This window comes from Molossus molossus, unplaced genomic scaffold (genome assembly GCF_014108415.1).
Source record: "Molossus molossus isolate mMolMol1 unplaced genomic scaffold, mMolMol1.p scaffold_m16_p_9, whole genome shotgun sequence".
Classification (NCBI taxonomy): Eukaryota; Metazoa; Chordata; class Mammalia; order Chiroptera; family Molossidae; genus Molossus; species Molossus molossus.
Window position 1 is genome coordinate 94,561,106 of NW_023425403.1, and position 17,408 is coordinate 94,578,513.

Genomic DNA, 17,408 nt, shown 5'->3' on the forward strand with positions numbered 1-17,408 from the left:
AATATCTAAGGAAGCTTAGTTTCTGAGAAGAAAAGGCAGCCAATGTGGACAATAACTTTCTAATGTCAGACTGAATTATCCCTTCCACTATAGCTCCCTTTAGCCAGTTTCTTTTAAATAAACTGCTCTATTTATAAACAAACAAATTTTGGTATATTCTGCAAGTCCAATAACCCTGGGAATTTAAGTAGCTTAAAACTTTAGACCCAGATTTCTCTCCTGAGCTGAAGTGTCTCCTAGATTACTTCCCAGAAAATTCTACAAGTTTCTTAACATATTCAAAATTCAGCTCATCATTTTCCTCATCTATTTTGCTTCACTTATTGTTTTTACCCTATCTGTACATAACAGCACTCTTTAAAAGTAGTATATTAAACTACCTCAAAAAGTGGTTCTGAGAATTAAATGAAATAAACCTTAACAAAAGCACCTAGCACAATTTGTATCACAAAGTAGCTAGTCATCAATGTTCATTTTCCTTTTCTACAGAATGTAACCTGTATTTTCAGTTTTAAATTCTATTACTTCTCCTGTCCACTAAATTTTCATGATGGAAGGCCATTAATAGCCTCTTGCCTATATACTGAGAGGACTTCCATGCTGAAGGTAGACCAAAAAGGGCTCTCTAGATACTGGGGAACCATGAATTCTAGATTTTATCCAACTAAAAGACATAGTCCAATTTAGACCAGTGTTGGCTAGTTTGCTCTTTAATCTTTTCTATTCTTTAGGTATAGGTTAAATTGTGTGTAATCACTGAAAGCACTAACTAGTTCTGCCTGAGAATGTTACAGGAATTTCCCAGAATAGGTGACATTTCTTAAGTGACATTTTTTTTCACAAAGACTCACAGCTTATGAACTTGAAACATACCAACAGTGCTCTTTCAAAAGCACAAGCAACTTAGAATCTAAATATTGGAACATTAAAATTATACTAAATTTACTATTTGAATAGATTCACCTCTGGAAGACAAGCATTCTTTTTATCTAAAAGGTCTTATCTAGAATGGGAAATTAAGAATGAATAGGAAATTTTAAACCTTCTCTATAAGTCCAACTGGTCTGCTCGCTACAGTTTAAAAAATATAACAGGGGTGGGAAAGCTTAATAGTAAACCTCATTTCAAAAAAAAAAACACCTGTTTTACCTCCTCAAAAAAATATATTCTAACTCCATAGCAGAAAGAAAATTTCATTGCATCCATAGTCTAGATATCAAGTAGAATTTTTTAAAAGTGAGTAGGGATGTGTGATTTTGCACTTTATAAATAACTTTACAGTGGGATTCCTTTAAAAAAGTTAAAGGAACTTTAAACATACACACACACCACCACCACCACCATCACCACTACATTCACGCACAGTATAGCAGACTGCCAAACATCTAGGCAGATCTGAAAATTTTAAGACTCATCCCCCCTTTGTAGCTCCTAATCTTCCAGGATTTCTCCCCTAAATTTCTGGCTACTTCGTCAATCTGGAACTCTGTACTGTGATAAGCAAGCCAATAAGGCTATAGTATTCTGTCCCAAGAAGTGGAAGATTGTAAAATGTCCTCAGACAAAAACCCATCAACTCATGAATTTTATCAGTTATAAGACAGGCACCCCTCCAGTTTCTGTCTGCTTTTGATCACTCTCCAGTGCCTTTAAATGAAAATTTTAATATATTATGTCCAGGTCTCACAATTGTTATGTAATTCCGTCTAAGGTACTGTGTGCATTATGACTAGAAGCCAGAACTCCATGTTACTCTTATTACACAGTTTTCCATTCTGAAAAAGCTCTCATTAGGTAATTTGTGCTAGTATTAGGTATAATTTACCTTTTTCTTTTCATAAGTTTTATTCAGATATAACTCACATACCATAAAATTCACTCTTTTAAAGTATAAATTCAGTGGGCTTTAATAGAGTGATGCACCTACCACCATTACCTAATTGTAGAACATTTTCATCACCACAAAAAGAAATCACATATCTTTTATGATTCATTCTCCATACCTCTACTCCACATCCCCTGGCAATCACTCATCTACTTTTTATATCTATGGATTTGATTGCCTGAACATTTCTAAATGGAATCATAATCATGTGGCCTTTTTTGTCTGGCTTCTTTACTTAGTATGTTTTTGAGAGTCACCATGCTGTAGCATTTATCACTACTTTATTTCTTTTTAATGACTTGTCCCTTGAACAACATGGGTTTAAGCTTCATGGGTCCACTTAAACATGGATTTCCCCTTCAATAAATATACTGTCAGCCCTCTGTACCCCTCCGAATCCCTGGGTTTTGCATCTATGGATTCAACCAACTGAAAACTGAAAACAGTAATTTCCACTGGGGTTGAGAATCTGTGCATACGGAGGGCCAACTGTATGCATTGATTTATATCACTTTATATAACGGACTTCAGCACTGTCTAATTTGGGTATTCACTGGAAGGGGGTGGGGTTCCTAGAACCAATCCCCTGCAGATACTGAAGGACGAATAAAGTTTTTGGGAAGTCAAAAGTTATACACGAATTATTGTGTGGGGTTGTCAGCATCCTTAACCCCCCCATTGTTCAAGGGTCAACTGTATTCCATTGTATGGATATACCACATTTTATTTATCCATTCATCAACTGATGGATACTTGGGCTGTTTCTAGTTTTGGCTATTATGAATAATAGTAATATAAACATTTGTGTACACATATTTTCATATCTCTAAATTTTACACACATAGGAGTAAAATTGCTGGGTCATATAGCAACTCTATGATTAATATTTGAAAGAACTATCAAACTTTTTTCCAAAGTGGCTACACTATTTACAATCCCACCAGAAGTGTTCCAATTTCTACATATTCTCCCCAACACCTGCTATTATTACCTGTTTGTTTGTTTTAGTAATCTTAGTGGGTATGAAATAATATCTCATTGTACTTTTTATCTGTATTTCCCTAATAATCAATAATGCTGAGGATCTTTTCATGTGTTAATAACCACTTGCGTAATTTAGAGATCCATCTGTTCAAACCCTTTGTCCATATTTATTTATTTATTTTATCCTCACCCGAGGACATTTTTTTTTGTTCAGACAGAGTGGGAGGGAGAGAGAGAAAGAGAGAGAGACATTGACGTGAAAGGGACACGTCGAGTGGCTGCCTCCGGCATGACCCAACCAGGGCCGGGGACAAACTGCAGCCGAGGTACGTGCCCTTAGTGGGAACCAAACCCGGGCCTCTCTGGACCGCAGGCTGACGCTCTAACCGATAAGCCAAACCGGCCAGGGCACGTTATCCATGAGTTGTCAGTCTTTAATTATGCTAGATACAAATTCCTTATGAGATATATGATTCCCAAATATTTTCTTCCATTTGTAGGTTGTCTTTTCACTTTCGTGATGTCTTTTGAAACACAAAATATTTTAATTTTGATTAAGTCCAATTTAGGTATTTTCTTTAGTCACTTATGCTTTTAGTGTCATACTAAGAAAACACTACCTAATCTGAGGTAATGAAGATCTACACTTCTGTTTTTTCTGAGACTTTTATAGTTTTAGTTCTTATATTCAGGTGTTTGATCAACTTTGTATGAGGTAGATGTCCAATATTGTTTACAACCAGTTGTCCCAGCACCATTTATTGAAGACTATTCTTTCCCTATTGCCCTGTTTTGGTACCTTCATTGAAAATCAATTGACCTACAAAAAAAAAAAAAAATCAATTGTAAATATGAGAATTTATTTCTAGACTCTCAAATCTATTCCACTGGTCTATACAGCTATTCTTATGCCAATACTGTGCAGTCTTGATTACTAGTGGTTTGTGTAAGTTTTGAAATTGCTAAATATGAGTTCTCCAACTTTGTTCTTTTTCAAAAATGTTTTGGCTATTTTGGGAGTCCCTTTAAGTCCATATGAATTTTAGAAATCAAGTTTGCAATATCTATATAAAAGCAAAAAAAGCAAGCTCCACTAGGTTAAATGCCCCTTGAAGACAGAGATCATAATCACAGTATGGACTTTTTCCCTCTGTATTCCAAAACTGGATTAATTTAGCTCTAAGTCTCTCAAATATCCCACTTTCCCAAAGTTTCAAAGGCTCAAAAAGATACCTAATGATGTTTGTATTAGCCCACACTCACAAAATTTAGAAAACAAAAGCAAATGTCCAGCCACTACAGAACTTTAACATCCAAGTACCTATTCCTTTATTCCAAGCAAAATCAATGTTTCCAGAACTCAACGGATAATTGAAAATCACACTTTTGCTACCATCCACAGTCCATGACAGTAACTTTAAATTGTGCAAGGGGGCCCTGGCTGGTTTGGCTCAGCGGTTAGAGCGTCGGCCTGCGGTCCTGAGAGACCCGGGTTCGGTTCCCACTAAGGGCGCGTACCTCGGTTGCAGTTTGTCCCCGGCCCTGGTCGGTTGTGCGGGTGGCAGCCACTCGATGTGTTCCTTTCACATCGATGTTTCTCTCTCTCTCTCTCTGTTCCTCTCTCTCCCTCCCACTCTACCTGAACAACAACAACAAAAAAATGTCCTCAGGTGAGGATTAAAAATAAATAAATAAATAAACAAATAAATAAATAAATAAATTGTGCAAGGGGGCCCGGCTGGTGTGGCTTAGTGGTTGAGCGTCGACACATGCACCAAGAGGTCACCGGTTGGATTCCTGGTCCGGGCACGTGCCCAGGTTGTGGGCCAATTCCCCAGTGGGGGGCATGCAGGAGATGGCCAATCGATGTTCTCTCTCATTGATATTTCTATCTCTCCCTCTCCCTTCCTCTCTCTCTAAAATCAAGAAAGAAAAAAATAACTTTTTTGATTGCACAAGGGGAATGAGGAAATATTTAAAATTACTGTCACTTCTATGAAGGATTTAAGTCAATAAGAATATATTCTCGTATAGGAGTAAAATTTCATTTTATCATTAAAAAGTATCTAGAATCATGGAAGTAGGGAACAGACTGACAAACCTCAGAAGGACGGGGCAATGGGAAGAGATAAAGCAAAGGACTTATATGCATATATGCACAATCAATGGACAGGGACACTAGGCTTGGGAAGGAGGGGTCAATGGGGAACAGAGGGGAACATCTGTAATACTTTTAACAATAAAAAAAAGTATGATAGCCTTAATTGGGAATTGCCAGTTTCTAAACGTTCTCCCTAAAACTTATAAATATATCTGAATGCTAAAATTATCTTATTTAGAATCATGATTTATATTTTAATCTTCTGTTTTAAAATATATTTAACTTTTACATTAAAGTAGAATAGAAGTAAAACTAATAAATGAGGAGATAATTAAACACACTTTGTTTCACTTTCCCTACACTACTGCAGCCCATCCTCACATATGTCTGTACTTCTCCAAATCTTTTCCACTGAGACTCCTTCAAAAACTAACCACAACTTTCACCTCCCTAAAAACTCCTCATTTACCCTAGGCTCAATCAATTTATTCCTTTTCTAGCCAGGTCCTTAAGTCTCTTTTGCTCAGGTTTATTCAGTTTAGCCTACAACCAGTAGTTAATCCCTCACTTCTAAAGAAGTAAGAAACAACAAAAAGCCTTCTTTAACCCTACCTTCTTTTCAAGCTAACCATTGGTACCTCCTTCCTATAACTACCAATTTTTAAACTGAGTTTCTACTGACTGGTTCTACTACTTTACCTCCAACTTAGTCCTTTACCCCATCAGAATCTAGCTCCCAGCTTCAACCACTTTCAGGGTTTTCCACTTCTCAGTGGCTCCCAATTGCCAAATACAATGAACGGCTTGGCTTATTTCAGGTCCTCATCATACCTCTCCTCTCTGTAGCACTAATACTGCAACTACTATCCACCCTCCAGGAAACCCTCCTGCCGCCCCATGTTCTGATACATCACTTTGCTGTAAGCTTCCTATAGGCTAATTCTTCAGTGGAATTTTCACTAGTCTCCTAAAATAATGTGAGAGGACTCCCCTAGTCCTCTTTTCTTCTTATTCCCATAAGCCCTCATTCATATTATCATCCTAATTGCTCTAATCATTGCTTGAACTATTTTCCCAATCTTCACTAATGCCCACATCATCCTAGAACAGGAGTAAGCAAACTATGAACTGAGCCAAAGCCAACCTGCAAGCCAAATCTAGCCCTCCAGCAGATTTTGTAAATAAAGCTTATTGGAAGTCACACCCAGTTGTTTACATATTGTCTATGGCTGCTTTCATGCTCACAGCAGAGTTGAGTAGTTGTGATATAAACAGTATGGCCCTCAAAGCCTAAAATATTTAGGGTTTTAAAAATATTATAGCCCTTTACAGAAAAAGTTTGCTAACCTCTGTTCTACAAAGTAAAATATACCAAATAAATGATCCTAACAACTGTTCCTGCCTTTGGGCCCCAATGCCAGTACTGTTAGTCAGACCATCCATTTCTGAGACCCCTGAGTGTTTTCTAACTGTTCTTTCCAAGCCCTCTTTTCACCCTCACCAACCCATCTCCAATGGTGCAACCAAAGCAATAGTTCTAAATGCACAAAACCCACTTCTCTATTTAAAATTTTCCCCACAGAAGAGGTTTTTCACAGTGGCCCCTGCCTACCCTATCCAACTTTCCAATTATTCCATCTGTAGAAGACACCGAATTACTTCAGTTTCCTGGAACATTTCATGCTGCTTTTTACTTCCAGGCCCACCTAAGACTCCAAAGAAATATCTAGACACTTTTCTACTTTCAGCTTAAGCACAATCATCTCTATGAAGCCTTCCCTGACTCACCCCACTGAGTCTCTCCCTATGTGCCCACTGTACTCTCCACATAATCCCATTATAGTAAGTATTTCTTTGCTTTCGAATAATTTCCGTACTAGTCTAGCCAACACTTGAGCAGGGACCCTGAGACACAGTAGGAGAATGGTTATTAAGGGCACAGGGTTGTTGTTTTGTTTTTGGTTAATCTTCACTCGAGGATATTTTTACCCGAGGATATTTTTCCATTGATTTTTTAAGATAGAGTGGGAGAAAGGGAGAGGGAGGGTGAAAGAGAGAGAGAGAGAGAGAGAGAGAGACATCAATCGGATGCCTCCTACACAACCCTGACCAGGGCTGGAGCTTGAACCTTCAACCCAGGTATATGCCCTTGACTGGAAATTGAACCTGTGACCCTTTGGTCTGCAGGCCGATGCTCTAACCACTGAGCAAAACGGATAGGACTAAGGCACAGGGTTTTAAGTAGAAAATCTAGGACTAAATGGCAGTTCTGCCTCTTCCTAGTATTATGTTCTTAATAAGCAAATAACTAATTTTCACCTGTATGACGGCAATTTTGTGAGGATTACTTAACATTCTTAAAAGCAGAGTGCCTTGCACAGAGTAAGTGCTTAACAATTATTGGTTATAATTTTCATTGTTTTACTCCTCACACTTAGTCCAGAATGCAAATAACTGCTGAACGAAATAACTAAAAGAAACTAGTTCTATACACATTATTTTCAGTTGTATATTGAATATTTTTTTTATTTTTTATCCTCATCCGAGAGAGGAACAGAGAGAGAGAGAGAGAGAAACATCGAAGTGAAAGGAACACATTGAGTGGCTGCCACCCGCACGACCAACCAGGGCCGGGCACAAACTGCAACCGAGGTACGCGCCCTTAGCGGGAACCAAACCTGGGTCTCTCAGTACAGCAGGCTGATGCTCTAACTGCTGAGCCAAACCGGCCAGGGCTATACTGAATATTTTTATGTGAACAACATTTGGTTCCCAAAATTCATTATCTTTACTCCCAAACTGTTTCAATTATATTAGTGACCAACTTGTTAAGGTTTGCCTAGGACTTCCTGGTTTGGACACTGCAAGTCCTGTGTACTGGGAACTCCCTTAGTCCTCCTGGGCAAATAGGATGACCTCAGAGAGATTACCTCAATCACCTCAGAGATATGCTGTAAACAATAAAAAGATATTTCAATTAATTTAAAAAACAAGGTGTGGGGGCAGAAAGATTTATTAGAAGAATATAGAGCAATTAATTGAGGAAGTGAAAGGGGGAGAGAGAGAGAAACATTGATGAGAGACAAAATTGATTGGCTGCCTCCTGCATGCCCTCCCCTCCCCCCGGGATTGGGCCCACAACCTGGGCATGTGTCCTGACCAGGAATCGAACTGGTGACCTCCTGGTGCATGGGTTGACGCTCAACCACTGAGCCACACCAGCCAGATGATATTCTGGCCTTTAAAACTAACCTCTAGCTTACAGAAAATTCAGAGGGTGATAAAAAAACAGGAGAAACAAGTTAAGGCAAACCACAAAGAAAAAGACAAATCTAGTAAATTAGGACATTCCATTTGGTCTAACCCTATGAGATTGCCGATACTTGGCTGTTTTGAATCTCAAAAATGACAATTTCATGTGGTTTAAGTTTAAGAAACTGACTTCATTTTTCACAAATCGGTGGTATTTAAAAAATGGTAGACAACAATAGCTAAAAGGTGGAAGCAACCCAAGTATCCATCAATGGAAGAATGGATAAATAAAATGTGGTATATACATACAATAGAATACTATTTGTTCAGCCATAAAAAGGAAGGAAATTTTGACACATGCTACAATGTGGATGAACCTGGAAGACATTATGGTATGAAATAAGCCAGTCACAAAAAGACAAATACATGATTCTACTTATATGAGGTTCCTAGAGTAGTTAAATTCATAAAGACAAAAAATAGAAAGGAAGTTGCCAGGGGCTAGGGACAGGGAAAATACAGTTGTTTAATGGAGACAGAGTTTCAGTTGAAGATGAAAAAGTTCTGTAGATAAAGTGATGATGGTTACACAACAATGTTAATGTACTTAATGTCACAGAATTGTACACTTAAAATATCTAAAATGGTAAATGTTATATATTTTACTACAATAAAACAAGGTGGGAGGAGCCTGCTCTAGATTAAAGGAGTCAAAAAACAGAACCAAATGTGATCTGATCTTGTTTAATCATGCTTCTAAAGATCAAATGTAAAAAAAAAAAAAAAAGACAACAGGAGATATTTAAATGTGGACTGGATTAGATTTTATTAGGAAATTATTTTGTCAGGGTGATGTGGTATTTGTGTAGAAACACACATACTTTAGAGAAGTAGCCTTAAGTGTTCAGAAGTAAAATGCCATGTCTACTATACACAGATAAGCAAACGATGAAGCAAACTGTGATATGCATATAGGACTAATATACTATTCTCTCTGCTTTTTCCAATTAGAACATTTTTATGATTGAAAAATATAAAAATTATTTCACTATGCATTTTTCTTTTTTTTATTAATTAATTTTTGTTAGATACTTCTTTCCCCACTGACACTCTCCTCCCTTCCCCACCTCACCTCGCCCCCCGCTTTGTTGTCCATGTCCTTCAGTTATGCGTACATGCATATAAGTTCTGTGGTTTATCTCTTCCCTCTTCTACTCACCCCCTCTCTTCTGAGGGCTGTCAGTCTGTACCCTACTTCCATGTCTCTGGGTTTCACTATGCATGCTTCTTAATCCCCTAATACTTTACCTATCATAAAAAGTGTGGAGTCGATTTGGGAAGCAGTAGGAAAAGGCACTAGAAGATTAAAAGTGTCAGTTCAGCCCTGGCCAGTTTGGCTCAGCGGTTAGAGCATCAGCCTGTGGTCCAGAGAGACCTGGGTTCAGTTCCCGCAAGGGCACGTGCCTCGGTTGCAGTTTGTCCCTGGCCCTGGTTGGGTTGTGCGGATGGCAGCCACTCAATGTGTCCCTTTCATGTCGATGTTTCGCTCTCTCTCTCTCTCTCTCCCCCTCCCACTCTATCTGAACAAAAATGGAAAAATGTCCTCGGGTGAGGATAAAAAAAAAAAAAGTGTCAGTTCAAAAATATACTTTAGAAAAATTACTGGGCTGGTGCTATCTGGTATGGATATATTTATTCAAGAAATATTTTAGTGCTTACTTTGTTCCAGCCACTGTACTAGGAAGTAAGCAATGGAGGTATATAGCTTTTGTCCTCAAGGCTCACAAAGTAGTAGGAGAAACAGGTAAAACATAATTAAAATATATTATCACAAGTACAATGAGAAAGATATACTCAGAGTTCTTCCAGGAATGAAGAAGGGTAACTAACACAACCTGGGAGAATGAAGGGGATTCAGAAAGATTTCTCAGAAGAGCTAAACCCAGAGTTGAGTATTTAAGAGGGGTAGGAAATTAGCCAGGCAAAAAGAGGCAGGGAAGGATATTCTAGTCAGCAGAATAGCCCTGAGAATAGAAATAGCACTGGCAAGCAGAAGAGGGCGGGATTCCAGATTATATATAAGCATATAAGAAGTTCAGTGTTGCTACAGCTTAAAGGGGTGGAGTGTAGGGGAAGGAAGTTGACCCTGGAGAAATAATCAGGTATCAGGCTCACTGAAAAATCTTATAAATTAGAGGAAGACTACCACTTTGGAGGCAACTTTTAAACTGCTTGGTGATAAAGGCTGAAAGTAGGCTGAAGGCAGTGGAATAGAGGCAGGGCCAAAATCCAGAGACAGCACAGAGATTCAAGCTACATGACTAGCATCTGACTGAATGTGGAAGATGAGGAAGGAGTCCAAGAAACCTCTCAAGTTTCAAGTTCAGGTCACAGTGAAAATGATGATGTCATAAACAGAAAAAAGAAAAGAACAAAGGCAGAACATAACTTTAAACACTTTGAGATTGACAAAGTGATATGATGCTCATGTGATTAATTTCCAATGAATTAAAACAATTAAATTCCTCCCTTCCCAGGAAATGATGGTTAAAACTAAGGGAGCTGTTGATGTGAGCAAGAAAAAGTCTATACAGGAGAGTCACAGACAGAATCCCAAGGCACGCCCACATTCAATGGATAGAAAGAAGAGTTGGCAAAACCAACTAAAAAAGAGTAATCAATGAGGTAAAGAACCAGAAAAGATTATATGCTGTTAATGAATTTAAGGAAAGACGATTCTAGTGTATCTGCTATATGGCATATAGGTTCCTGAAAAATTTCACATTCTACAAAATCATGAAAAAAGAGGAAATACATTAAGACAATTGTGGCAATAAGCACCTTTACACAGAACATATGGTTAAATGAAGCCAAGAGGCAGAACATGAGTGGATGGGCAATGTGCATACTGCTGGGCTTGCTGTATTCAATTGTGTTCCTGTACTTCAGTTGTTTGTGTTCAAATGCTGTTACTTGGGAGTGCTAAACAGTCAATGTTCTGGTAAGAATCAAATAGGCACAAACATAAATTTTGCATTAACTAACATCACTCCTCTTTAACATTCAAGTATGAATTAGTTTATGTTACAGAAATCATTACAGCAGAAAAGACTGTCAAAGGAGGGCTCGGCAACAATATCACTACGTAATAATATAGTGCTTTTCACTCCCAAATGTAGTGTTTTCAAGTATATTATCTAATTTCTCTTCTCAATGAGTATTTACTAAATTTTATATACTGGTCACTAACTTATTAGTCAGAGCCCAAGGTCCCTAACCTCAGTGAGATTCTTGACAGAGCCACCACTATACCCAAATAAAATTTACTGTACATCACAGCAATTTATCCCAAAGAAGCAAAGGAAAGTTCACTGAGGAAAGCATTAGAGAAAAGGAAAAGCAAAGGAACAGATAGTAATATGTCATTAGTAAACCAGGAAAGACCCTATGGAGAACTTCTTAAGTTTTGAACTAGAATGGCAGGATGTGGCAGAATTGCAATCTTGGTGTTCCAGAAATATATGAAGGAATCTGAATTGAGAAAGAGTTTGCCAGAGTGAAACCCCACTAAAGAGATAGCAAACAAAAAATGTATACAGGAGGATAGCATGTACAGAGGCATGGAGAGGAAACTGTATTGGTTACCTCACTGTCTCAAATATGGCTGGCATAGAGGAGACATAAAGAAAAGTGGTGGGGGTTGGTGAGGTAGAAAAGATACGGCCTTTGGTAGAATGTGTGGCATGCTAAGGACTTTTAATTTTATCCTGAAGGCAACAGAATGACCTTACCAGGAAAGTTACATGAAAATATTTCTGAAAGACCAATTCACAAGATACACTGAAGAAGGAAGATACCAGAGACAGAAAAACCAGGTGCCCTATCACACTTGTATGAGTGAGAATGACAGGGGCCTAAATTAGGGCAGTGGTAGTAAGGGTGGCAACAAAAGTAAAAATATGAGGGTTCCTGCCCTGGCTGTTTTGGGTGAGCGGTTAGAGTGTCGGCTTGCGGACCAGAGTCCCAGGTTCAGTTCCTGCTAAGGGTATGTACCTCGGTTGCAGTTAGTCCCCAGCCCTGGTTGGGGTCGTGTGCGTGGCAACCACTTGATGTGTCTCTCTCACATCGATGATTCTCTCTCTCTCTCTTCTTCCCTCTCTCCCTCCCACTCTATGTGAAGATAAATGCAAAAAAAAAAAAAAATGTCCTCGGGTAAGGATAAAAATATATATATATATATATATATATATATATATATATATATAGGCTCCTCAGATGACTAATACAGAAAAGCGAAGGAAGCAAAAAGAAGGGAATCAAGGATAAAGTTTTAAGCTTGAACTATTAAATAGTACCCTCTACCAACAGAGGTTCCAGAGAGAGAAGCAGGTTTCATAGTGCTAGTTGAATCTGCAAATGAGAAAATATACATAAAAATATCTAGTATCAGAGACTAAAGTGTAAAGTTTACATGTTAATGCCAAGAATATGAGTTACTATTTTTCATGGAAACCAACTCACTCGCTCCTTATTAATAAGGTTAGTTTGCAAGAGTAAAAAGAAAAAATAAAGGCAAATAAATCAAATGATAAATAGATGTCAAACACTTTTATTAGCAAGGTTTTAAAATGCAAAAATGGGAATCTCTGTGATATATTCAAGATTTCGTAAATGTTTTCTCCATTAATTATCTTTCAAATGTGCTTCACACAGGTCAAATCTTAGGCTCCACTCAGCGGAGAGACAGTATAGCATAGTGAGCAAGAGTTCTGGCGTTAGTGTCATGCTACTTCACTATAAGTCTATGCTCTGCTACTTACTCCCCTGTGATACTGGGTTAGTGACTTAAGAATTATAAGCCTCAAGTTTCCTCCTCAGTAACTGTGGATAATAATAGTATGTATTTCATAGGATTGTTGTGAAAACTAAATAAACAATACATATAAAGCACCTGGTACAGGTACATTGTAAACAGTCAGTAAATGTTAAGATTTTTAAAATTATTATCAGTTATTGCTATTGATGAAAATGTTACATCCTTGAGGTATACAAGTGCAAGAAAAAGAAAAGCTGACCTAGATGGCAGTTACCTGAATGTTTGAAGTTATAAGTGAATACTTAGAACTTAAATGGAACGTTCGTTTTGTGTACTTTTCTACAAATATATATTTAAAGGTTTACATAGTTTTTAAACAGGAAAAAAGCCTGAGAACCAATGCCTTACATAAAAATGTCTGGTATTAAAACACACATTCCGGACCAAATAAAAGTAATTATTTTCACTATGTTTCCTGATTTTAGCTATAAAATCCATTTCTCCTACCCAAGTTCCAACTGCTATCAGTGATCATTACTCCCTCCCCTACTTCCACTTCCACATTTCAGTATAGCTTTTATCCTCTCTGTCTTCTGTGAGCTTTACACAGAAGAGGAAGAGAAAGAAAAAAGAGGAGGAGATACAAATCCTCATTCTACGTTATGACCACGACCACAACCATCCCCAGCCTCAATTTTTTGGAAAAGTCCTCATTGCATACAGGATAACTATGACTCCAGAATTAATTCTAGATATTACTGTCAGTCACCTTTTTCCATTGTTCTAATCATATTACACCTTCTAACTCTACTCTGAAATAAATTCCTTCAGATCTCCATATCAAGAAGTTTCCAAGCAATCTTTGCCAAAGACATTCTCAGACTACCACAGTCTCATCTCTTCACTCTCTTCTTTTTTACCTTGATCTTTATTCACTAATTTTTCATGTACCCTGTTCAAGTCTAGGACATACTGTACTTCCTAGAAAATTCATCAACCTCTCTTCTATGAAGACATTCCTGACTGAATGACTATGAAATAACACTACACTTTTATTTTCTTTAGAAAATATGTATTTTATTCTTGCACCCAGCATCTAATTTGTGTATCAGCTGGTTGTGTAATTTACAATGTTTTATCTTTCATCTATTCTATATAGGAAAAAGTAGAAACGATATCTCATCAAAGTGCATCTCCTGTTTTGAAATAGCCTGATAAGCACAACTACTTAAATCACAGAGCTACACTGTAGTGTAAGTTTCTAATGTAATATAGTTTCTAATGGGTAAGTCTAAATTAGATATGGTGTCTAGTCTTAGTTGTATCTAAATCCACAATAAAGGCATTTGATCAGATTTGACCCGTTTACCCTGCAGTCACCTCTCTAGCACTCTCTTCTCTCTCAGTAGTCCTACTATATTCTCCTAGGACACTTAAATTACTGCTCCCTCAAGTCTGGAATGCCTCTTCCTTGCCCTCTCCCTTTTCAGGGCCAACATTCTTTCATCCTTCATGATCTACTCACTCCCTTTCATCCACTAGGAATCAACTAGAACATCTCCCCTGACGGCTCAGTTCCAAGTCAGGATCTTCTTATGCATTTTCAGAATACACATATCTATATACTGTACTTTAAACTCCTTGAGGTACAGACTGAATTTTATTCCCTTTTTTCAACTCCTGACATTGTTAGATACCCAATAGACAATTAGTGAATGAATGTTCATACTCACTTTGTGACCTTGTTCAGGATATATAAGCATACTTGAGATTCCTCGTCTAAAGTACTTTCCTCCTGTAAAGTGGGAATAATGCAATACCTAGCTCATAAAGTTGTTCTAAGGATTAAATGTGGTATCATAAAGCCTTAGTATAATGTCTACCACATAGAACTACCATTTTTTTTTTTTTTTTAATCCTCATCCGAGGACATTTTTCCATTTTTTGTACAGATAGAGTGGGAGGGAGAGAGAGGAAGAGAGAGAGAGGGAAACATCGATGTGAAAGGGACACATCGAGTGGCTGCCACCCTCACGACCAACCAGGGCCGGGGACAAACCGCAACCGAGATACATGCCCCTAGCGGGAACCGAACCCGGGTCTCTCCGGACCGCAGGCGGACGCTCTAACCGCTGAGCCAAACTGGCCAGGGCAGAACTACCATTTGAATATCTGTTATTTCATGCCTTAGTTATCCTAATGTATCCTGGGAAATATGTTGTTGTGACTAAAATTTTCAGTCTGAAAGGCTTAGTTAGCAACCATGAATCTAGGAGTCATTGGTTACATTCTGGTTATCAGCAAATATTATGTACCTATTGTGTGCAGGAGTTTTTACTAAGTATCACTGAGCTCCCAGAACAAAATAGAGGCAAATAATAAAACAAAAACCTGTCTCAATATCCAAGAGAGGAAAGAATTTTGAACAAACAATATGGGTATTTTCCAAACTACATAAATTTTTTTTATAATAGGGGTAAGCTTCAAGAACAATTACTGAGAGAGAATGTTCAAAATTAATTTCCATCATCAAGTGGACTGATAACAGAAGCCAGTTTCAAAATTTCTTGCCGCTATTCCTAACTTTCCTTTTGCTTAGAAGTATTTCTCACAAAAGAAACTTAACCATGACCAGGACAGACAGATGATCTCTATGTCTCACTCAAATGGAAACAACACAGTATTTCCTTAGTTTCTTTTTTTTCCAATTAGTATTTAATTTTGTAGCTCTGAAAAATGGCCTGAGTTTTGTCTGGTTTTTCTATGCTTAATGGTATATTTCTCCTAACACTTTCTCTCTTTCAGAGGGGATAAAATGCACTTCTTATTCACACTGGCCACTAGCAAGAATTATAAAACTGCAAATCATGTCACCTAGTATTAGAAAAGGCTGTGTACTTAAAACTACTTTCCCTTAACAAATCCAGAGGTCCGAGTCCCACTGAAATTTGTGCATTACACTACATTGCTCTTAGGAGCTGCAAAGAGACCTAGCGCTGCCTCAAATAAGTCGAGTTTGCAAATAGTACCTGCTTATGTCACCGGAATGAGACAATGGCAACAAGCTGTGTAGCAACGAATTGAGTGACCACATTAATGTTTACAGTTTTGCAACTGCATCGATATTCTACCAGCTTGGAGCAAGGGGCTTATACAAGGCCGTATAAACCTGTGTATCCAATTTATTTCTGTAAAACATGTCAAAGAAATTATTTTATGCACACTCCCACTACAAACAAGAAATGCTAAGAAAACAGGTCCTGTAAGCGGAGGTCTCTTCCAAAGACTCAACACAATGGATGGTAAACTATTGTCCACCTTCAGCTTGCTCCAAATGCCAGTAGTAACAGGAGTATGAGCTGGAACAGCTCAGAACGACTGGTCCAAAGGCCAGCACTGGAATATAAGAAAATGGTCCTGGCGCATCCTACCCTCCCCCATCCACCACCCTCAAACAAGTCAGTTACCCGGCTGGTCCCCACCCCCCTCTGCGGGCCGCCACCGCCTGCCTGGGCCCAGCTCTAAGAAGGTAGGCGCAGGGACCCGCAGAGCCGAGGCTCCATGTGCAGAGCGCGGGAGGCACCGAGGGGGCTGCGCCGGCAAGAGGTTGCACCGGCAACGGGCGCGAGCCGCGGCCACCCCCTTGGCGGTGCGGTCGACGGACCCGAGCAGCAGCATCCCAGACCCGCGAGGCCCCAGCCCGCGGACCCCGCCTCAGCTCCACATCCCTTCCTCGCAGACAGCAGGCCGCGCCCGCGTGACGGGGCCGAAAACCCCGGTATTTCCCGGTCCGCTTGCCCGCAGCTCCACAGGGTGTCTGCAGCCGGCCCACGTCCGGCCGCCTGCTCCGCCCAGCCCTGGGTCGCGGTGACGGGAGGCGGCGGCCAACTCCGACCCACCGCGAGCCGGCAAGAGCTATCCCGGCGCCGACCCCCCGCCCTTCCACGCCGCCGCGGGGCCGGCGCGGCCAGGCGGGAGAGCCAGGAGGGCCCAGACCGCGGAAGCACACTCACTTCCACATCGCGGCCCTTGTTCTTAAAGCTCTTGATGCGGTGGTTCTCCAAGCCGGGGTTCTCGGCCATGGCTGCGCGCGGCTCCAGCGGCGGCTACTCCTGCGGCTGCGGCGGCGGCGGCGAGTCTCGGTGCGGGAGGGGGTGGTGGAGGAGCGCGGGAGGGGAAGGGAGGGGGAGGGGGAGAGGAGAGCACGTTCCGTGACGCCTCCGAGCGCGAGGTGGCAGCAGCTCCAGGGGAGGCACAGGCCGACAGCCGGGTCGGGTGGGGTGGGGTGGGATGGGGCGGGGCGGGGCGGGAACGGCGCTCAGAAACCGCGCGCGCCTGGGAAAGCTGTGGTCACGTGCCGGGGACGGCCC

At 39.9% G+C, this 17,408-nt stretch overlaps 1 protein-coding gene across 2 annotated transcripts in view; it reads right to left on the reverse strand.

Annotated features, from left to right (window-relative positions):
- Positions 1-17,192, reverse strand: part of KPNA3 (karyopherin subunit alpha 3) — a 90,663-nt gene extending 73,471 nt beyond the window's left edge. The window contains exon 1 of one of the 2 annotated variants that reach the window (XM_036249885.1): positions 17,052-17,192. In XM_036249885.1, the coding sequence (XP_036105778.1) occupies positions 17,052-17,120 (69 nt within the window). In that variant the 5' untranslated portion in view covers positions 17,121-17,192. Of the gene's footprint in view, positions 1-14,771; positions 14,829-17,051 lie in introns of those variants that run through there. The other variant, XM_036249884.1, reaches the window with a different exon arrangement.
- Positions 17,193-17,408: the final 216 nt, after the last annotated feature.